Raw genomic sequence first — 24,459 nt, forward strand, 5'->3', positions numbered from 1 at the left:
GCAATGTTGAGGAGAACATCGACTACAAGAGATAAAAGCGTGCTGGTTCTATTGTATAAAGCTTTGATTAGACCACATCTGGATTTCTGTGCTCAGATCTGGTCATCAGGATTTGAGGGATGGAAGGCAGAGGGGGGGGGGAATATGATTGAGACATTTAAGCTGTTGAAGGGTTATTATCATATTAACACTGAGGAGATTTTTCATATGATAGAACAAGGAAAAGAAACAAAGACAAGAGGCCATCCCTGGAAGTTGCAAAAGGAGATGGTGAGAAAAAGGGTAAGAAGTACGTTTTTGCATGGAGGGGTGGTAGGAGCATGGAAGACATTGCCTGAGAGGGTGGTGAACGTGCAGCAGATTGTGGATGATTTTAAGGAGTGGTATGATAGATTTTGTGTTCAGTAATATTGACCTCTTGCGATGAGTCTTGTAACTCCATGGGGGTTAGGGAAAAAAAATGATGATGATGATGATGACACAAAATTGAAGAAGCCCATAGTTGATAAAGATGATGTAGATATCCTGCTGGATATGATTTAAATAAATTGATATTGTGGGTGACAAATGGATGATTGTTATCAATCTAATGTTGATGGTATCCCCCATCAACATTATTTTCCAGTACCATCAATACAATACACAGCATGTGATCTTAATTGCAGGAAATTGATGAGGCTTGGGATTTGGGGCTAATGGTGGACAGAAAGTTGAAGGCCAGAAGGCATATTGCAAAAATTGGCAAAACATTCCAAAGGGTTATTTGGATGCTGAAAAACACAGCAACAAGTAAAGATAAGGCAATGATTTAGCTGCTTCATAACTATTGCACAGATTTGGTCACCTGGTTTTTCAGCGATTCAGGAGATAGTAGAGAGGATCCAGAGATGAGTTCTTAAGCTTGTGACAGGTCTGTGGACTGTCCCCTATGAGGACAGATTGAAGGTGTGTGGATTGCAAAATTCCATTGATATTCAGAAACAAGGGGATATGATAAAGAGATTGATATCTTATAAGACTGACACTAAAGAAATTTTTTGATACATAATGAATAGAGAAAGAGGAAACTATGTATCACCCCTGGAAGTTGTGTAAGAGTGTGTGGCTAGTAAGGGAGTGCAAACTAGATTTTTTGCTTGGAAAGTGATGAGTGAGTGGAATAGATTGCCAGAAGTAATTATGAAACCAGAAGTAATTTTTTGCTTGGAAAGTGATGAGTGAGTGGAATAGATTGCCAGAAGTAATTATGAGTGCCCTGAACAGTAAATAATTTTAAGCAGAGGTATGATAGTTATGTGTATAATAAAGCTTAGTGTAGGTCTCCAATGATGAGTCCCGTGACTCTGTGGAGATACTCATGTAATAATAATTTGCTGATGTATGTCTTCATAGAATTATAATTAAATCTACTCCTTTTAAAGATTTTTAGGGACTGTATCACCAGTGGTCACCCTTCTTGCTTGCACTTTGTACTCAAACTGCTGATCTTTTCTTTATATTCCCTCCACAGTATTTTCTTTTTTTTTGTAGCTTTTGCTTTATATTTCTACTCATCCACATGAACTTGGGTATGCAGTCTGATACTGCTTCTCTCAAACAATCTCTGACCACCTCCCAATGCACTACTGACATTCTTTCCTTGTAGCTTCTTAAGCCATAGCACTGCTCCAAGATGACTCCTAAGTCTGTCATAATTATCAGCTTTATAGTTCAACATAAACCTTTTCTTGACAGAGAATTCCATGTTTGGCAACTTCCCAGAACAAGACTACATGTTCACAGTCACTCTCCCTGATTGGAGGCAGAGTGTCTATCTTGGTTATGGATATATCTTCTGATTCTACTATCATATCCAACACTCTCAAACCCCTTGTCTGCTCCGTAACATGTTATTTCATGTAATTATCCCTTATGTAGTCCATCAGGCATATATAAGTCCGACTATAGAAACTATGAAAGTTTCCTAAAAATAAGTTGACCAGAGAGCTTTCGGGAATACGCTCACTGGCATTCACAAGTTGCCTTAGCACGGACTACTTAGAAAACATAAACGTTTCCCAAGCGTCTATATATTCACTTTCTATTAGTCCATTTTGATAAAGTTTCACTGGCCTGACAGCTGTTTCGAACTGGTTGGTTCTCCTCATAGACCACACAGAAACCTTGCATTGCCAAATTGAAGCCTTTTGGCTCTTTATTTTTGAAAATACTGTACACACCGACTACGGTGGTAATGCAGGCCGGCCGGCCTGCATTACCACCATTTTAATTGCTGTACCTTCAAAATGGAGGAGGGTCAGGGTCTCTAAATATGTTAGTCATGTCCTTGAAGTGTATCACTCACATTGCATGGAGAGGAGTGGGAGCGATGGACAGGATAAATTGCACTTATCTCTGTGTCCAAACATGTCATGAATTGGGAAACATCATACCTTTCCATGTAGAAGATAACCTAGAAAGAAAGTTTAAGAAATTGCTGAAAGTAATTCAATTACACAAAACTAAACAGGAACAAATAGAAGGGTAACTGTTTTCATCCAAGTTACTCTTTATACTTACTTTTCTTTTGCTACTTTTATCGATATTAACTTTCATTTTTCTCATTCTTCAACTAGATTATAATATTGCTTAGTAAATTAAAATTGAATATTTAAATGTGCAATTTGTATTATTTGTCATCACAGTTAGTAATAAAAGAGAGAAGAAAGTTTGTGGATATAATGGATGAAGAAATTGACGATGAGAGAAAAGGAATGTCAACAAGAACCGTTCCAATGCGATTGCACCATGAAACTGGGACCATGGGATATGCTCATGAACAAATGGAATTACTTAAAAAGGAAGTTTGGAAAGATAAAGGTCCACGTGAACTAGAAATAGGTAATTTATGTTTAATGCTAGTTTATTAAAACTGCAGTGTGCTGGGAGAAAAGAAATAAAAATGTATAACATTATGCACAATAAAGGGAATACAGTTTTACTTTTCCATTTTTTTCTGAACCTTGTGAAATTCGATTCCCTAGACATCATGGAGAGTCTCCATAGCTCAGTCAGTATAGACCTTTGGTCAGAAAGAGCTGGGTTTGATTCCTGTTCATGATGCGAGGAACCTTTATCTGGTCTCTTTTGACTAAAGGCGAGTTTAGCCAGTCTCATACAAAGGTAGAGGATTTTTTCACCCAGAAACTCTGGATTTTCATCCCTCAGAACAGGCAAGCTGGCTTTGTGAACACACATGGATTTACAATCATAAATACTTGCCCTTGGGAGATTCAGCAGAGGAGTGATGAGCCAGCTGCATTGATTTGTCACAAACTCCTCATTAGAGGGACTCTATCCATTCTTAAGGATGGATGAGAAGGGAAGGAAGATATCATGGACTTTTTTCTTTATGTGGCTTCCACTTTTATTTCTATTTTTATTAATTTTATAAAAGAGAGAAGAAAGTTTGTGAATATAATGGATGAAGAAATTGACGATGAGAGAAAAGGAATGTCAACAAGAACCGTTCCAATGCGATTGCACCATGAAACATGAAAATTCGATACACCCGGGGCAGAGCTGACTGCTACCGGGTGTGTCCCCAGGTGGCGGATCGGGGAACAGCCTTCAGATATGGAGGTTAGCTGCAATATAAGCAGAGCAATCTGGCGAATAAGCAGCCGTGGACCAACAGCGACTGAGCTATCAGGGTGTGGGGGGAGCAGAAGTGGCAACTCTGTTTCACTTAAAACCTCACAAAGCCCAATGACAACTCGGTGACATGGCGAGTAGTGCCGCCATTAAATAAGCACCTGCTGGGGTCACTGCCCCTGACATTGGGAAGCAGCATTGTCAGTACTGACACAAGGTTGAAGCCAAATGATGACGGAAAAGCTTGTGATCAGAGATTTGCAGATGGCAATATGATTATATTGTGTACGTCTGTAATACTCTAGAGCAGAAAGCAAACGGAGAAACTACTGCTCTACCTTATCTCCAGAACAACCACCATGGTGAGCAAACCCTTACAATTGGCCCCAAGTTCCCGGCGTCCCTTAAATGGGACAGGGGTGCGAAGAATCTCCGGGCTCAAAATGGTGTCCACTTTAAATTTTATATAGTTTTTGTATTATTATTATTAGCATCTGACCTCCATGGAGTCAAAAGAACTCATTGCAAAAGGCCATTCTATTCTCTTTCTCTAATGAAAAAAAGACACCAAACTATGCTTAAACCAATTTATAGTTTCTGCACTCACTACACTTTTGGCAGTGTATTCACCACTCATCATGTAAAGAACATGCTTCTCACTCCCTGCTCACATCCTTATATAGTTTCCAGGGAGAGCCTCTTGTTCTATCCTTGTCTCCCTCTACTCTATAAAAAATCTCCTCCACATTAATCTGGTAACAACGCCTCACCAACTTATACACCCTCTGTCCAAAACGAAACCAAACTTTTGATAGAAAATAAAACATAGGCCAATTTTAATTATTCAAATAATTTATTTCAATCAATATATTCCCCCTCAGCTTCGATACAGCATTTGGCATGGTCAATTAATTCGTTAAATGAGTTTTTATATGGGCTTTTGGAATACTGTTGGGGATTGCGGTTACTGCCACTTGAATGCTTTCAATGGTCTCATATCACTTTCCTTTCATTGGCAAATGAAGTCGTGGGAAGAGAAAGAAGTCACACGGTGCTAAATCAGGTGAATATGGTGAGTAATCCAACACACAAACTTGGTTTTTGCTCAAAAACTGTCTCACAGTGTTCGAACAATGAGATGGTGCATTATTGTACAAAAATGACCAACTGCCTGCATCACGGTATTCATGACATATGCGACAAATTCTCGCTATTAATCTCTTCAAAACTTTGAGATAAAACTCACCATTGACCATTTGGCCAGGCAGAACAATTCTTTGTGGATAATGCTCTTGGAAATATAGAAACAAATCAGCATTGTCTTTACTTTTGACTTCTCCAAGCAACTTTTTTTCGGATGCCCCTCTTCTGGTGGTCTCCACTTAGCAAAATACCATGTTTCGTCACCAGTAACAATTGTTTCAAGGAAGTTTGAGTCTTTACGAGTGGTTTTAATGAGGTCCTTGCAGTGTTCAATTCGATACATTTTTTTTGATCGTCGGTCAACTTGTGGGGAACAAGTCTCGAATTCAATTTACAAAGGCCCAAACCCTAAGTCAAAATGTTGTGCACAGTTGATTTTGGAATCCCCAATTCATCTTCAATCAATCTCACAGACGATTTTGGGTTTCCTTTGATAAGATCATGCACTTTTTGGATGTTTTCGATCAGTCCAGTTTTTGGACAGCCTAGTTTTTCGTCATCCTCAAGCATCTCACGACCACTTTGAAATTGCTTAAACCACTCGTAAACTTGAGTACGGGATAAGCATTCATCACCGCATGCTTTTAGAAGCATCTGATGCATTTTGGTAAAACTTTTATCAAGTTTAACACAAAAGTCAATCGCAGCTCTCTGTTTGAAACTTCTTTTCTGACCGTTTGTCAAAACACACTGTCATCCTTTGCACTGAAACTTGGCTTCTAATGAAACAAATGTCATAAACAGTTGACACAACACTAATGAAGGTTGCCGCTTTCGACAACAAAAAGTTACAACAGCTAGCACCACTAATTTTTTCTATTTTCAAAAAGTTTGGTTTCCTTTTGGACAGAGGGTGTATATGTCAATCATATCTCATCTCCTCCTTCTATTCACAAGGCTCTGCAAGTTGCATTCCCTGAACTTCTCCTTGTATCTGGCATTCCAGCTACAAAAGAGATTGAGACACCTGACTTAGTGGGCCTTCTCTGGACTCTTTCTAAGATATCTTTTTGCCCTTGAAGAACAGGTGACCAAATCTGTACACAGTAGTCCATATGTCTGCTATCTGCTAATGCCTTTCATTCCCCTATGGGAAGTGGGTGAGGCTGTTTTCGTCCTGTCTAACTTTTAGAGACCGAGAGGGCAGTTCAATCTCTCAATCTCTATTAATCTCTATAGTAGCTAATCAGAGATAACTGGCTGAAGATTACCATTAATTATACACTATACCTGGTGAAGAGAGGCGGCTAACAAGAATCATCTTGTGGTCCTAATCCTATGTTTATTGTCTGAAATAGTGTGGGTTCTATGTCAATTTTCTTGAGTTTACAGGATGAAAAAACATGAATTTCCAGGAAAAAAAATTTGCTTGCCCCTTCCAAACATCAACTAACTTTGGAAACTTGTTGAAAAAAGGCTTGCAAAAAGTTCCTCTAGTCGACAACCAGAATTCAAGTTAGTACGCTCTTTCCTTGGGAGCATGACACACACACACACACACACCACTTCCACTGATCTGCACAGACTCAAGCTCTTTCAGCTCATATGTGGCTTGATGAAATCCTTAAACAAGAACTATAACCTCTTTGCTTCTACATATCAATGTCCTCCTCAGTATTGTCATAATCCATTGTGATGTTCTTACAATTATTTCTAATCTCTTCCACCTCTTTCAAAATTTTTCCATTAATTGTATACTCTGCATCCTAACTTTTGCCTACCAAGACTTTGCACTTATCAACATTAAACTGATAGCTCCACTCACAGTCAATTGAGATTCTTCTGCAAGGCCACAACATCTGTCTACTTCTCATAGTTCTTCCCAACTTAGCATCATCAACAAACAGCTGCACATCTCCAGATAACTCAGTCCCAATGTCATTAGCATACAAGTTAAACAATAATGTTCCCAAAACAGATCCTTGAAGCACTCCACTAGTGACCTGCCTCTTTTGTTATAACACTCCTGTTATTTAATTCCCTCTGTTTCAATTTACCTACTAGCTTGCTATGTGGCAGTCTGTCAAAGGCCTTTAAAAAAATCCACTGTTTATATATCTTCTTTAACCAGTGAACTCCTTCTTGTAATACATAAGAAGATTACTAAAGCGTGACACCCCCCCCTAACGAACCCACGCTGATCATCCTAAAGAATACTAAAGAAAGCTACTATCAGCCCATTTCTGAATCCAAGTCTTCACCAACACACCTTAAAAACTTTAGATGTGCAGATTGGCCTATAATTTGTAGCTTCGGTCTTATCCCCCCCACCTTTACTTTGTGAGGTCGAACAATTTTTTTTCACCTTCCACTGCTTTGGGACTTTCCCTGCTGTAAGACTAATGTTAAGCAGGTGTGCCATTCATTCCTAGAGCATTCCTTCAAGATATGTTGATATATTGTCAAGTCCAAGTCGTACTGCCTTATTAACATCAAGGTTACTTAATTCCTCATATATCTCCTGCTCATTCACCAACAGTTCCTCCTTTTCCATATCCTCTACACTCCAGCTTCTCAGGATGTCACCTTCACAAGGATGAAATATACTGATAAACTGCTTATTGAATACTTCAAGTATATCCTCATCCTTATATTATATTTATCTGTATTTTTTTTGCATAGTCTGAAAACTGCTCTAGAGCCCAAACATGGAACTTTTTTCAAGCAACTTCAGGCCACCAATAAGCACAGTATCGTTATTTTTGTTAATAACACATGGGAATTCTACAGCTCACTCACAAGGATGTTGTGACATTTGCTTTTCAAGTGGAAAAGAACTTGGTTCAAATCTCATCAGTGATACAAGGAATCTTTATATAGACTTTTCAACTAGAAGATATGTTAGGTGATCTCATATGGAGGAGGGAGCTTCTCACATATTAAGGTGGGGTTTTCTTCTTGCAAGAAGAAAACTGGCCTCATACACATATCTACAGACATAATACATATATCATGAAGGGATGCAGAAAGAATGGCAAGTGGCATTATATAGCTCTAAACCATCTGATAAAGGGATTCCATTCTAGGATTGAAGAGATAGAGCACTTCCATATGAGAAGTTGATTTAAAATTAATTTAATTTTAAAATAAGGATCTAAAATCTTGCCAGTGTCTCTCTGGTTTCTTAGGATTAACAAAGAAACAGGTTTGCAATAAAAAACAAGGAACAGGTTGTTATTCTTATTAACATACCCAGAAACATTTTGCTATATACACCTACAATTCATAAAAAACTTAGCTTCCTATTTCTTGGAAATCTTGGCAGTTGGCAAGGTTTAAATAAAAGTAATTTCTTGCAGCCACTGCCAGTTTGAAGAATATTTCTCTCTTGTCCATAATGAATTCTGTATAGGATGGATCGTGGATTTGTTTGTTTGTTTCCAGTTAATTAGGTAGTAGGAGGAGGTCAGTAGTTAGAATTTCCTAATGTGAACCAGGTATAATCCTATTGTTCTTCTTCTTCTGGTGAATACAGATCTTCCAGTCTTCCCATCTATGACAGCTTACATGAACATAGAATTTGGTAACTTCCTAGATGACAGAGGAGTGGAGCAAATCTTTATCAGAGCAGATAGGATGGAAGCATTTTTTGTTCCATGTTTAAATGTGATAATCATATTATACGTTGGCAAAACTCTAGCTGTTTTTCAGATAAATTTTTATATATGCAACATTATGAAGTTCTTAAATTAAGAGTTAAGGATCAAGGAGGATGAAGCTATACATATCAAAAAGCTTTGGTGTTGTTGATTATTCATATATGAGTGCTTTACTAGTGACAATACATCCAAATCGCTAATGATCCACACATACAGGAAGGTAGTTACGTAAGAAATCACCCCATCTCAACAATACAGCTCCTCAAAATTCCTCATAAAATTTGTTCACAGAGCCAGAGCTATTTGTTCAAATGACATGGCCCTTAAAATTGAGCTTTGGGACCTTCGTAAAACTATTTTAGCCAATGGATACAGCACATGTAAAAGAAATAAAATAATACATACACCCCATCCCTCCAATAATCAACACATAGGATCACAGCAAAACAATTCCAATCCCATATATTAAGGGCACATCAGAAAAGATAACTAAAGTTCTCTCTAAATATGGTCTGCATGCCACTTTTAAAAGATCAACTTCATCCTCTTGCACACCCTGGATTACATAAAGTTCCTTGGGTCTGAGTTTGGCCTACTTTGGACAGACTGATTGATCAGTTGACATCCTCCTTGAAGAACATAAAAATTACATCTGCGATCATCTTTATGGCAAGTCAGGACTAGCAGACCATTCTGTGGTACTCCTTCATATAGGATTAAATGAAAGAAGACATCGTTTTTATACAGAAATCGCTATAGGTCCAAAAAACTATTTTTAAAATCAGCATCTGCTATGAAGTATTCCACCAACCTCAACAAGTATGGTTGCATTAACTTGCCAAAGATCTGGGAGACAGTCCTTATGAGACCTGATAACCTGACTTCTCTAAATTAACTTGACAGTTAACTGGTCCATAGAGGGTGCCTTGTTAGTAAATTAGTTCTGTGTCAGTTACAAACTGAAATGTTTCTAACATTTTAGTGTAGCACTTGCATGCTTGTCACAGTTATAATTTGTGCTCTAATGCTGGGTAGAAAACCAGTGCAATATTAGTAAGTTCATAAATAAATTAATGCTTTTCATTCTCTTGGTGTTGTTTATACTGCAAAGCACTAATATGAAGGATGAAGCTAATTTAAAGTTTTTGTTGTTGTTGTTGTTTTTTTTAACTACTTATCGTTTGAAGCTATTTCTGGCATGACATATTCAAGTATAAGCAATTAAAAATTCATATTAGATTTGGAAAACAGATTTTGACTCCTTAACAAGGTTTTGATGACAAGGTTTTTTTTTCCTTTAAATACTGATCTGCGCAAATAGGTTTCTGATAAATTGAAATGGAATCAGTGAAGCCCATGTTTAATTCAATTCAACAGTGCATGAATCATGGCTTGCAAGCTCAGTTTCTTATTTAACTCTAATCTCAGTACCTCTTCTCCTATTAGTCTTAGAGATCATCAGACTTTGATGTCAGTCGTTTTTGTTTTTTTTTGCGATTCCCACTCGTGAAAAGTTGTAAGCCTATAGTACATTAGAACAGTGAGTGGACTATGGATTTTTTTTTTCTTAATTTTTTTTATAATTGTAATTTTTTGTATTTTTTATTTATTTTTTATAGTCTGGAAACCCTGCTCTAGAGACCAAACATGAAACTTTTTCAAACCACTTCAGGTCCTAAATAAGCAGAGCAGTGGTTTCACACTGAGCAATGAAATTCATCTCCTAAAAACAATCACAAACATCCATGCCTACAATGGGATTCAAACCCACAACCTGTAGGTTGGAGAGTGGGTGCTCAAACCACTCGGCCAACTAGGCAGGAAAAGAATACCTGAAGTTGTAATCAGATGATATAACAAACATCACAGTATGCAACAAAATTTGTGCAAAACAGAAATAGTTTTTCTTCTGTCCTTTCAGGAGAAAAATCTCAAAAAAAAAAAAAAAAACATGCAGAAGAGGTCACTTCTACATGTTTCACTGTTTGATAGCATTTTTAGGAAGTTTTTAACTAAGAAAAAAGCAAATGAGTAAAGTTGATCCACAAAAACAGTTATTTAAAATAAAAAATTCAAAAACAACAATATACCAAACATGTGAAAACATTAGCATACTTGATGTTTACAGCTCATTGTTTCACATAGCTTTTAGGTAATTGCTGTCCTAGAAAAGAACTTATATACATGAATGGATGGGAGACCTCCAAATATCATACAAAGAGGAGCTGCTTTTTTTTTTTGAAAACCCAGGATAACTAGCAGGTCAATTTATTATTGCATTTGAGAGAAACATCACTAAGATGCTCACTCTCCTGGATTATAAAAAAACAGTCTGACCTAGTAAGCCACAGTACAGAAACAGATCTTATAGATATCATGATTTTTTGGAAAGAATTCTATTTTTCAGATAGTTTTTTTTTTTTTTTTTTGTCTTCATAAAAGTTTTTGAATACAGTTTTAATACAGAAGCTATTATATCTGATATAATTTTTTTTTTTTTTAACAAACTCCTTTTGGGTAACCATTTTGAAGGTATTGGTTAGTTGAAGAGAAGATTACTTCTTTTCACTGTTGTCATCCTATCCTATTCCCTTAGTAATATGGCTGGTAGGGGTAGCTATATGCTACCATACTAAGGAGATGATTATGAGCAAGTGGTTTCCCATTGCCTTCCTTGCTGTAGTATATTTTATGACTGTGGCTGTGTGAGTGTGTTCATGGGACCAAAAGAGAAAGAGAATCAGATAAAGCTTCTGTCATAGATGGGAATCGAACAAGATCTTTCCGATCAAAGGGCTTCATCTATACTGACTGAGCTATGGAGGTTCCCTGCACTGTTGTTACATTTTAGGATATATTCATGTAAGTTGGCTTCTTTAGCCATCCAGAAAATGGAATTTGTCTGTCACTGAATCAACGGAACTTTATTTTTGGATTGAAGATTATTTAGAAAATACAAAGAATTGTTAGGTCATCTATAGCCTCATTCCAAATGCTGAGCATATTGTCCATGGAAGGCCACTCCATGGATAGCTTCAAATTGGCTTGCGTTTAAGCTGTTCGTGAAACTTATACATAGAGAAGTCTGATAATCAAGCTTTACTTCTCTTGCTATACTTTACCTCTCATGGACTGCTGGTTATGATGACTTATCTTAACAATAGCCTCCAATATCAGATTTTCAAAGAATCTAGCTAAGTTATCCATACTTGCATAGCAGCCTAAACAAGAAACATTATTTTATACATAGGTTTGTGTTTCTTTTTAAGTATAATACAATAACATCATTACATGACTATTATGACTATGAATCAAGTGCAATGAAAGAACCAATTTTATTACACTTATCCACTCCAAACAGGTTCATTTATAGAATTACTCCTCTTATCACTGATAAGAAGAGTAATTTAGTGATAATGACACAGAAAAGCAGATAGCAATTAACAGTAAGATGGAGAGCATGGATGCAACAAACAAGGTTGTGTGACTGATAAGGTGGTGAGAGAGTGAATGATAGAGAAAAAATTAAGCAAGATTTGAATGCTGAGCTGGTGAAAATGAGGCAAGACAAGAAGATGTGGAGCGAAATGGAGAGAATTGAAGATATGCATGGAAGAGTGAGGAAATCGGAAAGGAATGGTGTTGGTATCAAAGAGGTAATGAAAGATTGCAAGTGGCATCATATGGTGATTCAATTATTAGAGGTGTGGTAAATGAGAAGATGTGCAAGGTTTGTTTTCTGGGAGGCAAAATGAATAGAGTGATTGAGGGGTTGGATATGACGAGTAAGTCAGCAAAATGAATTGGTAGTGATAGTAGGAAGAAATGACTTGAATGGGAAAGCAAAATGTAAGACTAGATATGAAGGTTATTGAAAAGAATAAAATATAATAGTGTGATAAGAAAAGTAGTCAATGTGTTGCCCAGGTATGACAGTGAAAATAAGGATTATACAATATATAGACGAAATATACTGCCATATATTTCAGTCTGAAATTAACAGACAGTCACAATCACCAGTGGTTTAAAAAACAGTTATTACAAGGTAGAATGCAAAAAATTGATTTATTTGAAATAGAATGAGCCGCATGATGTTAAATCATGAATAGTGCTATGCTTTAACTGATGAAAAGGTTAATCACAACAGTGTAAAAATAATTGCATATTATATATATAACTTACATCATAGTCAATAGATCATCAGATAGATGTAGTATCTAGCTGGTTTCTTAAAACCTTACGTCTTTATAAAATCCATCTTGGTTTTAATAGTAACCGAAAAAAAAAAAAAAAACCTTAATGATGTGTTATTCTAATCGAACTTTCCCATATTTTTGATAAGGATAGGCAGTCATTCCTATTCTAGTTAGGGCAGTGAAGCATGGCTTCAGCACTCTCCTTAAATAAGCATTCAGATTTGTACTGACATCAATGTAGAAGACATGCTTCAGACCAAAGAATGTTGTCGTCTGTTTCTATTCTATGTTGAGCTAACTCAGATTTATCAGATTTTTTGTGAAATATATGACTGGTGTTTTTGTATTCTTTTTTCTATTGAGCATCCAGTTTGTCCGAAGTAGGAAAGATGGTAGCCACATGGAACTTGGTATATACCTGTAAGAGCGGAGAGCGTTTATCTTTAGAAGAAGGGAAATACACTGGGAGTTTATTAATAGGAATAAAAGTCACTATTAAATTATATTTTTTCAGTATTCTTGAAATCGGTTTGAAATACCAGGGATGTATGGGATTGGAACTTGATGTATTGATTTCTTTTTGTTGGGGCTAGGTTTGTAGGACTCATGAAAAGTCATTTAATTTCATAGATTGTTATTTGAGAGTTCTTCTTGTAAATGATGGGTAGTTGAACAATTAGTCTTAGCTCATCGAATTAAATACTTTATGATTTCTGTCTTTTGAGAAGGATAATGTGCAGATTGTTGAAGAATGTAACATCCAGTGAAAGTGGGTTCTATAAACTGATATTGTTAAATTAGCTGATGTGAGCAGATGAAAGGAAATGTCTAAAAATGATAATTTGTCATCTCTTTTAATTTCCATAGTGAATTTGATATGAGGATTTAAAGTATTTATAGTAAAAACGTTGCTAAGTTGTGAGGCCACACCGCAAAAATGTCGTCTATATATCTAACCTAAAATGAAAGTTGAGGATGTACAGATGTAAAAAAGGATGTCTTCTAAATGCTCTAAATAACTCTGAATATAGATGGTATAGCATGTAACAGATGCAAAAGAAATTGTTCAACTAATGTTTGTCTATTTTTCCTAAAAGCTACCAACTTACTGAATGCAACACTGAACTCACTGCTACTCTTCAACGGATGAAGAAACTTGTGTATGAGGAAGTATTAGAGCTGTTGCACAATCTGGATAAGAATATGCAGTTTGGTACAAGGGGTTTGGCTGTTTGATTGTTCCTTTGACCAAGCTATATAATGTGCGCCTCAGAACAGAGGATTCCACAGGAGTCGAAAGAATGTATGATAAAACCACTGTACAAGAGCAGTGCAAAGAGTGGTGTGTCCAACTATTGACCTGTCAGTATCTATGCAGAAGTGGTGAAGCGTTTAAAAAATTTGGTTAGGACTCACATTCAGAAATGGATTGACAGAGAATATATATTTTGCAATGAACGACATGGGTTTACTAAAGGAAGGTCATGTGTCAGCAACTTGCTCACACTCTACAATAATGTTACTGTTGATAAATTTAGTTTAATCTTTTATCCAAGCAGACAAAGTTTGCACCTGAAGTATCTTCAGGACTGAGGCAACTCTTGGTAAACGTGGACCAAGCTCTCATCATTCCTTGTCTTAGTATCTCCCATAATGCACAGCACATCTCCTTGCAGACATGTATAATGCTATGCATTAAGGGAAGGGATACTACCCAGACCGATTTCAACCTTTATTGAGGTCTCGTCAGTGGGAGCCAGATCCAAAGGTGGTGATACAAGGTGGAAGTAATGGAGAGGTCATATTTACCTATACGAGTTGCCAAAAGGTGTCTCACCTTATTAATAAATTACTCTGGATTTAGAGAAAGATGTTGGAAGTTTTTTCCACTTGGTTAGACTATAATAAATTTAGCTTAATCCTTTATCCAAGTGTAAGCAAACAAAGTTTGTGCCTGAAGTATCTTCAGGACTGAGGCAACTCATGGTAAAGGGGGACCATCATTCCTTATTTTAGTATCTCCCATAATGCACAGCACATCTCCTCGCGGACATGTATGATGCTATGCATTAAGGGAAGAGCCACTACCCAGACCGGTTTTGACCTTTATTGAGGTCTCGTCAGTAGGAGCCAGACCAAAAGGTGGTGATACCAAGGTGGAAGTAATGGAGAGGTCAACTTTGTTTGCTTACACTTGGATAAAGGATTAAACTAAATTTATTATAGTCTAACCAAGTGTAAAAAAACTTCCAACATCTTTCTCTAAATCCAGAGTAATTTATTAATAAGGTGAGACACCTTTTGGCAACTCATATAGGTAAATATGAACTCTCCATTACTTCCACCTTGATATCACCATCTTTGGGTCTGGCTCCTACTGACAAGACCTCAATAAAGGTCGAAACCAGTCTGGGTTTCGACTTCTCCTGGTACAACCACGTCACAACAATAGCTTCCTCTGCATCCAAAAAAAAAAAAAAAAAAATCTCTTTCATTCAAGATGTTATTTTATGCCCGACCAACTGTTAACAATATACAAACTCAAAATCCACCCATGCTTAGAATACTGCTCACATGTTTGGGGTGTAGCATCTAAAATTTCTCTAAAAATTCCTATACTGTCCAAAGGAGAGCAATTTGGACAATCCCTCTCTAATAGATTCACTTCAACCTCTAACCCACAGATAGTGGTATAGAGTTTAATAGAGAATTTAATGTTATATTAAATAGATTTAATAGAGGATACAGGATTGTTAATGTTGCAATTATTATATTATGAAGGTGGATGGGTTTCTTTTTATTTACTGTATAAATGAAAAGAAACTCAACTAACATTACTTGCTTCTAATCTTCACACAAAAATTTCATGGATGAAATACATGTACAACTTAATAATTTAAGACTGTCATGAAAGAGAATTGTGGATGGAATGATAACTAATCTTATCCCAGTATTTGAATAAAGTAATTATTTTACCACCAATTTGTTTTACGCTATTATAAATTAAATAATAAGAACATTTTTAAAAATGCTGGATAAAATTTTTCACGTTATAAATTTTAAAATTCTAGTCATAATGTACTAATGATACTCATATTTTAAATTATATTATCTAATTATAATGTTCTTCACAATGCTTATAAATATTCTTTCATTTTTTTCAACTTCCTGTTTACTACACATGAATATTTTCAATTATTAGGAAGTCTTCCTTTCTTCCATGAGAAAATTAGAGATGTTGTCATACAAGAGGACCAAGAAGCTGTTTTTAGATGCTATGCAGTTGGTATACCAAAGCCACATTATGCATGGTTTCGTAATGATGGAATTCTTTTGGAAAGCAGTCGAGTTTTTGTAAGTTATTTATAAAAAAATATCTCATGATGTTCAACATGATGAACAAAAGGTACTAGACCTTCAATAAATTTCTCTGGATGAGAGAAAGATGTTGAAAGTTTTTTACCTTGCTTCTATTATATATTAAAGATATGTATATAAGTCTCATATACAAGTAGCACCTTTTGGCTACTTGTATATGAGATATATGACTTCTGCATTACTTCAACCGCAGTATCTCTCCCAGAATCTGACTCCCACTGATGAGATCTAAATAAAGGTCGAAACTGGGCTGGGTAGCAGCCATTCCCATTATGCATATTTATAATTGTGATAATGCATATTTATAACATTATGCATCCAAGAATGAGCTGTTGTGTTTGTATACAAATGCTAGAAGTGTAAGAAACAAGGCAGATGTTGCATTAATTGAGTCTGTTCACCAAAAAATTGTTGGAATAAGTGATACATGGTAAGATGAGGATGACATTCTGACAGGAATAGAGATGGAAGGGTATGATGTTTTATGTGAGGATAGAAGGGGTAAAAAGGGAAGGAGAGTGCTATTGATGATAGAGAAAGAGTTATGGCCATACAAAGTAGAGATCCAAAAGAGAAATAGTGCCAGTGGTTTTGAGGCAGTATGGTGTGAGATAGAGGTGAATGGAATGAAGTACTTGGTTGGATGTTGTTATAGACCAGATAATGTGGATGGTAGGTGACTATAAAATGTATAATCAAATTAGACAAGCAAAAAGAAAAAAGTGATCATTATGGGTGATTTTAATTATGGCAATATAGACTGGAATGATGAGATAGCAACTGGAAGTAAAGAAAATGAGTTTCTTGAGTTTTTGAGGGATGATTGAGAGCTTGTGGATTGCAGAGATTGGTTGATAGGCGAAGAAGAGGGGATATGATAGAAACATTCAAATTACTAAAAGGTTTTTATAGGATTGATGCAGGGGAAATGTTTCAGCTGTGTGATAGTGATGGAAGAACAAGAGGTCATCTCTGGAAATTAAAGAAGAGTGTGGTTAACAAAGGTGTCAGAACAAGGTTTTTTGCCTGGAGGGTGGTGAATGAGTGGAATTCATTGCCTGACTTTGTTGTGAGCTCTTCATCTGTAAATGAATTCAAGAAGAGATATGACAGATATTGTTTTGCTAGCTTGGGTCTCCCGCGATGAGTCTACTGACTCCATGGAGATACCCGTAATAATAATAATAATAATAACTACCTCAGACAGTATGTAACAGAGGGCACATGAGGATTGAGATGTCTTGGATTTGGTCATCTCATCAGAGGATGTAATTATAAATGAAGTGTCAAATCACCCACCAATTGGTGAGAGTGACCATGAAGTGATTACCTTGGTGGTTAGCCAGCAGTGTGAGGACCTCTGTAAGAAAAGGATATATGTGGAACTACAAGGGGGGGGGGGATTATGAAGAGCTCAGGAGTCAGCTTATGGGTGTAGCATGGAATGAGAAGTTAGCTGAAAAGAGATCAATGCAGCTTGGGGGATTTTCAAGAACTATCTTGTAGAAGCAATGTATAAATATATTCCAAGGATCAGAAGTTTAAATAGGATAGGTGTGAAATGGATGAATAAAGAGATTAAGCATGTGATACAGAGAAAAAGGGCATTATGGAGGCAGCATAAGAGTGGTAATAACCAATTCAATGAGGATTACAAAGACCATACAAGGTGGGTGACTTGGTTGGTGAGGGGAGCTAAAGAGAGGTATGAACACCATTTAGCTAATGAAGCCAAAAAGAATCCTAAGGAGTTCTTTCAATATGTAGCCAGCAAAAGAAAGAATGATTATGGAAAGATGACATTGATTAGAGAAAATGGTATAAAGACAGCTGTTGCAGATGGTTGGTGGGGGGGGGGAGATACTTAATTCTTAAAGGTCTTTCAATCTTGTCAATGTGACTTCATGAAGAGATTGAAAACAGTTGATGATTGGGAAGAGAGACCGGCTGTAAGTGAGCAAGAGGTGTATGGGGAGTTGAGCAAACTAAATGTAAATAAGGCTGTGGGACTTGATAATATACCATCTTTGATGGACAGCATGGATTTGCTAAAGGGAGGTCATGTTTTAATAATCTACTTACTTATTACAATAAGGTGACTGCTTCCATGGACAGAGGAGAAGGATACACAGTAATATACTTAGATTTCGCAAAGGCTTTTGATAGATTACCGCATGATAAGTTGATAGTCAAACTAGAGCGGATGGTGTTAGATATTAGACTGGTGCAATGGATGGAGACTAGCTATCTGATAGGTATCAACAAGTTGTTTATGGGGGAGCGATATCCAGGAAAACGAAAGTTACTAGTGGTGTGCCTCAGGGGTCTGTTTTAGGGCCATTGCTGTTTAACTTGTTTATTAATGATACTGGTGAAGATTTGGATGGAGATATTCAGTTGTTTCCAGATGATGCAAAGTTGGGATGAACCATGAAGGGTAGAGAAGATGTTATTGCCTTACAAGAAGACTTGAATAAATTGAGTGATTGGGCACAGGAATGGGGATTGAGTTCAATATTGCAAAATGTAAAGTTTTAAAATTTGGAAAACAAAAATGGGATGCAGAATTTATGCTTGGTGAGAATATATTGTTGGAGGTAGAGGAAATACGAGATCTGGGGGTGATAGTGGATAAGGATCTGAAATTTAGGGGACACATAACCAAAATTGTGAAGACAACACAAAGGCATCTGGAAATGATGTGGCAGACACCGACTTGTAGAAGTAGGGAGATTCTTGTTCCGTTGTATAAGGCTTTGATTAGACCATACAGGGACTACTGTTCCCAGATTTGGCCACCTGGTTTTCAGAAGGACAAAGAAATGTTGGAAATGGTCCAGAGGTGACTGAATAAGGTAGTGTCTAACCTCTGGTGGAATGTCGAGTATGAGGAAAGATTGAGAAGATACAACTTGCAGAGTCTGGTGGACAGGAAAAAGAGGGGAGATATGATAAAGTCCTATGAGTTAGTAAGGGGTTGTTATAGGATCAATGCTGGATAGGTTCTAAAGAAAATAGTGGGAGATCAGTGGAGAACCAGAAGTCATTCCTGGAAACTTTATAAAGAGGGTGTGAGTAGGGGAGTGAGAAGCAGGTTTTTTTCATTCAGAGCTGTTAATGATTGGAATGCCTTGCCTGAGAGTGTGGTGTCTGCAGAGAATTTGAGTGTGTTTAAATCACAGTATGATGAGCTGTGTGTATGATAAAAGGACCTCCTAGATGAGTCTTTGACTCCATGGGGTCTTGGGTAATAATAATAATTTTACACATCTGAAAGGATATGTGCTTTGCATTATGGTACAAATACATACCAAGCGATGTGATGTCATTAGCCTTTATATACAAATAGCTCAGGCGTGAATATATTTCTCGTGTGAAACACTGTTTTTGCTTCCTTGTGTAAAGGATTAAAACCAAGTTTGTGACACCTCTAGGTAGTACAAAGACTCATCAAGGGAGGACACCTACATTACAACTCTCTGTCTCCACCACTCAATCCAACTACACCAATGCCATCTACCGCCCAATACTACCACTAGTATTTCCACAGACAATCACAAATATCCATGCCCATGGTGGGATTTGAATCCACCGCCTTCTGGAGAGCGGACATGGTAACCACTTGGCTGACCAGGCCAGCTATATATATATATATATATATATATATATATATATATATGTTGACAGTTTTATTTATATATATAGTTTGGGATTAAACTATAAGAAAAACAAAGGAATGAGAGGTAACTGTACCAATAATTAAATGAAGGTTATTGTAAGAGATACATTGCTTGATAAAACTGTTTGATAAATATGTTTGATATAAACAATACTTGATAAAAGTATTGTTTATATGTTAAAGTTCAGTTTGTGATGAAATTTGGTATGGTAGTACAATAGAATAATAATGAAATGAGGAGACAATATAAGACACATATAAAGGACATTATATATGGAGTTCATAAGAATTATCAAAAAGATCGCACTACAGAAGTCAATAAAATATGCTCAAAAATATAGTAATGTAACATCAGTATGGCATATGATCCCCTATAATGGCTAAACAGGTCTAACAGCAGTGGGCCATGTTTGATATAACAGTCTCTATAAGATTCTGTGACAACAAATCCACTATTCCACCAGAGCATACTTTAGCTCACCAAGTGACCATGGTTATGGCTGTTGATGTGTAATACAATGCCCAAGACCATCCCATGCATGTTCAATCAGATTAAACTCCTTCACTACCACTTGAGATCTATGGCCAATGGCATTGTAATGCATGAAAATAAAATCTAGGCCAACCACATCCCCACAAAATCACACATAGGGTACAAGCTGACTAGTAGGGAAAGAAAGGCCAAATCAGATTATAAGAGAACATTAGTTAAGCAGGCCAATGTCAATGGAATAAGAATGCCAATGGAAGTTGGCAGAAGCAAAAGAAAATAGTTGAGTTGCTGAGTGATCACACTTTGCCAAGGTGTATCATGCAGATGGAGATTTTGCTGATGAAACAGAGACTGATATCAGAATTGAGATAGATGAACAGTAGGTGCTCAGCATATTGAAAAATATCAATGTGGATACCAATATAAATACTAAAAATATCATTGTGAAGTAGGACTAGATGGCATGTCAGCCCATGTGGTATGTGAACATGTAAGAGAATTGGCAGTTCCTCTGATGAAGTTGTTTATTCTTAGTCTCAGCTCTGGCAATGATCCAAGGGAGTGGAAAAGTGATAATTCCATTATATAATAGTGGCTCCAGGACTGAAGTAACAAATTACAGATCAATTTGTATCTCAAGAGTGGTGATTAAAGTATTGGAAAAGATGGTTAAAAGTAAAATCTAGCAGTGGGTGGATAGGGGTACAATATGCTATGTTGGGCAGCATTCAAGAATTTAGTTAATATTCTAGAAATATAACAACTAATTTACTCTCAAGGCAAATTAACTTTATATATTTCCAATGATGACGTGACTGTTTAATAAGAGTCTTACAACAGCACAGGTTCCAAAGTAGTGGAAGGAGGGTAAAATTGTTCCATTGCGTAAAGGTGGTAATAAGGCTGTAGCTTCAAATTATAGGTCAATTGGTATATCTGGAATTGTTTTGTTATTATACAGAGTAACTCATCAAGTTTTTATGAAGATTAGTAAAGTTCAACGCGGGATCCTTTTGTAGCTCGACAGATGTTAAAATGATACTCAAGCTCTTGCCAAGTGTTTTCCAGTATCTGAGACATTATTACAGCAAGTGCTGCAACAGTAACTGTTTCAAATTGTCCAAATCTTGACCTTTTCTCTGGCACGCACACAGTCTTTAATAAAGCCCCATGCAACAAAGCCCAATGGAGTCATATTCAGAGATCTAGGTGGCCAGACAGTTGGGTCTCCTCTTCTGATCATTTGATCCAACTTCCAGGAAATAGGATCTTATGCCTTTTGTGTGCATGCATGACTAAGCCATAAAGATGCCAAGAAATTATATTCTTGGATAAAGGATTAAACCAAGAATATAATTTCTTGGCATCGGAGCTAAATTTATAATATAATCGAGTGAAAAAACTTTGAAACATCTTTCTCTAATCCAGAATATTTTAGTAATAAGGCACGACATCTTTTGACTACTTGTATATGGAAATATGACCTCTACATCACTTCAACTTTGGTATCACTTTTGGGTCTGGCTCCCACTGATGAGACATGAATAAAGGTCAAAACCAGTCTGGGCAGTGGCCCTTCCCATAATGCATAACATTATGCATGTCTGTAAGGATATGTGCTTTGCATTATGGGATACTAAGGTAATTAATGTGAAGTCATTAGCCTCTACATACAAGTAGCCCAGTTGTGATCTTACTTCACATGCAAATTTTTATTTGCTTATACTTGGATAAAGGATTAAACCAAGAATATAATTTCTTAGCATGTTTAATTAATAATAAGAGGAAATAAATAAATAAACAAGTCAGCATAAATATTTCATTTAATATGATTTGCCTGATTCACTGTAATTAGAAAAAATCTTCAATGATTTAACTAATTTTAAAAAAATGGAGGGTTAATCAAACAATGAAAAATTATTATTATTATTACTACGTGACACCTCCAAGGAGTCCAAAGACTCATCGATGGAGGGCACCCACTCTACAATTTGAGTGTCTCCACCACTCAAATCTACCAACTACAGTGAACTGCATCATCTACATCAATGCCATCTACTGTCCACCACTAATATTTGTCCACAGACAATCACAAACATCCATGCCCACAGCAGGATATGAACCCGCAGCCTTTTGGTTGGAGAGCAGATACGCTAACCATCAGCCAACCAGGCTGGCCAGTGATTATAAATCACTATAACAGAAAGATTCTTGAAAGAACAAAGGTACTATATTTTTCCAGTTCTTTATTGGTTAAGGGAGTGAGTTCCTTCACTCTAAATAGTCATCACCTGTTGAATGTAGAAATACTCTTCTAGATATCTCTTACTTTCTCCACCACTTCCATTACTATTCCAATTACTTTCATAATATTGGAATTAGTGGCATTGTAGGCTTCAAATAAAACCAGATAATATTTGTTTACCAGTAGCAGGATAACTAACATGGAAGAATGAGTTACCTGCAAATGATTTAAAACAAAAATGCTATGTATGAATATTATATTCTCACTAAAATGTAAATCTGATTATTATTCATTATATTTACATTGACAGGTTACAGAACTACCAAATGGTTACTGTGAACTGAGGTTAAAACCTGGAAAAGCATATGACACTGGAGTTTATAAGTGCATAGCTAGAAATTCTAATGGCTTAACTACATGCCGAGCTCGATTAAAAATTGGAAGTAAGTACTGCATTCTTATTTTTAAAGAGAAAAGCATAAGCATTTTGCTTTACTTTTACAAACATGCTCACACACAAACACATGCATGCACACACTTCAGTGCTAATGTTTTGAAAGAAACTAATGCAAATTAGCGAATCACTTTAATGTCATAAATACATAAGCAAATTTGTGAGATGCACATAACTAACTTCCAGAAAGTCTGTGTTAATACCTAACAAGTAGAAACATGTTGGAAGTTTTTTTTTTTCACTTAGTTAGACTATAATAAATTTAGTTTAATCCTTTATTCAAGTGTACACAAACAAAGTTTGTACCTCAAGTATCTTCAGGACTGAGGCAACTCATGGTAAAGGTGAACCAAGCTCTCATCACTATATCTCCCTGCAGACATGTATAATGCCGTGCATTAAGGGAAGGGCCACCACCAAGACCGGTTTTGACCTCCATTGAGGTCTCGTCAGTGGGAGCCAGACCCAGAGGGGGTGACACCAAGGTAGAAGTAATGGAGAAGTCATATCTATCTATATGGCATTATACATGTCCTCAGGGAGATGTGCTTTGCATTATGGGAGATACTAAGACAAGTAGTGATGAGAGCTTGGTCCACCGTTACCACGAGTTGCCTCAGTCCTGAAGATACTTCAGGCACAAACTTTGTTTGCTTACACTTGGATAAAGGATTAAACTAAATTTATTATAGTCTAACCAAGCGGGAAAAAAAAAACTCCCATCATCATCTTTCTCTAAATCTAGAGTAATTTAATAATAAGGTGAGACACATTTTGGCAACTTGTATAGGTAGATATGACTTCTCTGTTACTTCTACCTTGGTGTCAGCACCTCTGGGTCTGGCTCCCACTGACAAGACCCCAATGGAGGTCAAAACTGGTCTGGGTGTTGGCCCTTTCCTTAATGCATGGCATTATACATGTCTACAGGGAGATGTGCTTTGTATTATGGGAGATACTAAGACAAGTAATGATGAAAGCTTGGTCCACCTTTACCACGAGTTGCCTCACTCATGAGGATACCTCAGGCACAAACTTTGTTTGCTTACACTTGTATAAAGGATTAAACTAAATTTATTAAAGTAGAAACAATTTGTTTAAACAAACAGTTTAAACAAATGGATGGAAAATAAGACATCAAATTTCACTAAGTAACAGTGACAAAAAAGAACATTATTATTATTTCCCAAGACCTCATGGAGTCAAGGACTCATCTGGAGGCCCTTTTATCACACACACACATCTCATCATACCGTGTCTTAAACACACTCAAACTCCTTGCAGACACCACACTCTCAGGCAAGGCATTCCAATAATTCACAACCCTGCACGAAAAAAACCTGCCTCTCACTCCCCTACTCACACCCTCTTTATACAGTTTCCAGGGATGACTTCTGGTTCTCCCCTGATCCCCCACTATTCTCTGTAGAGCTTCTCCACCATTGATCTTATAACAACCCCTTACCAACTTGTAGGTCTCTATCATATCTCCACCAGACCTGCAAATTACATCTTCTCAATCTTTCCTCATACTCAACATTCCAGAAGTCAGAAACTACCTTAGTCAGTCGCCTTTGGA

General features: G+C 36.7%; 1 protein-coding gene across 1 annotated transcript in view; it reads left to right on the forward strand.

Moving 5' to 3' along the window:
* Positions 1 to 24,459, forward strand: part of LOC150105008 (protein Obscurin-like) — a 790,953-nt gene that overhangs the window by 709,496 nt on the left and 56,998 nt on the right. The window contains exons 68-70 of the mRNA XM_090395103.1: positions 2,685 to 2,880; positions 15,834 to 15,985; positions 22,737 to 22,869. Of these exons, the coding sequence (XP_090251229.1) occupies positions 2,685 to 2,880; positions 15,834 to 15,985; positions 22,737 to 22,869 (481 nt within the window). The remainder of the gene's footprint in view (positions 1 to 2,684; positions 2,881 to 15,833; positions 15,986 to 22,736; positions 22,870 to 24,459) is intronic.

The sequence above is a fragment of the Typopeltis vanoorti genome, chromosome 7 (genome assembly GCF_054136105.1).
Source record: "Typopeltis vanoorti isolate ZY-2024b chromosome 7, IOZ_Tvanoo_1.0, whole genome shotgun sequence".
NCBI lineage: Eukaryota > Metazoa > Arthropoda > Arachnida > Uropygi > Thelyphonidae > Typopeltis > Typopeltis vanoorti.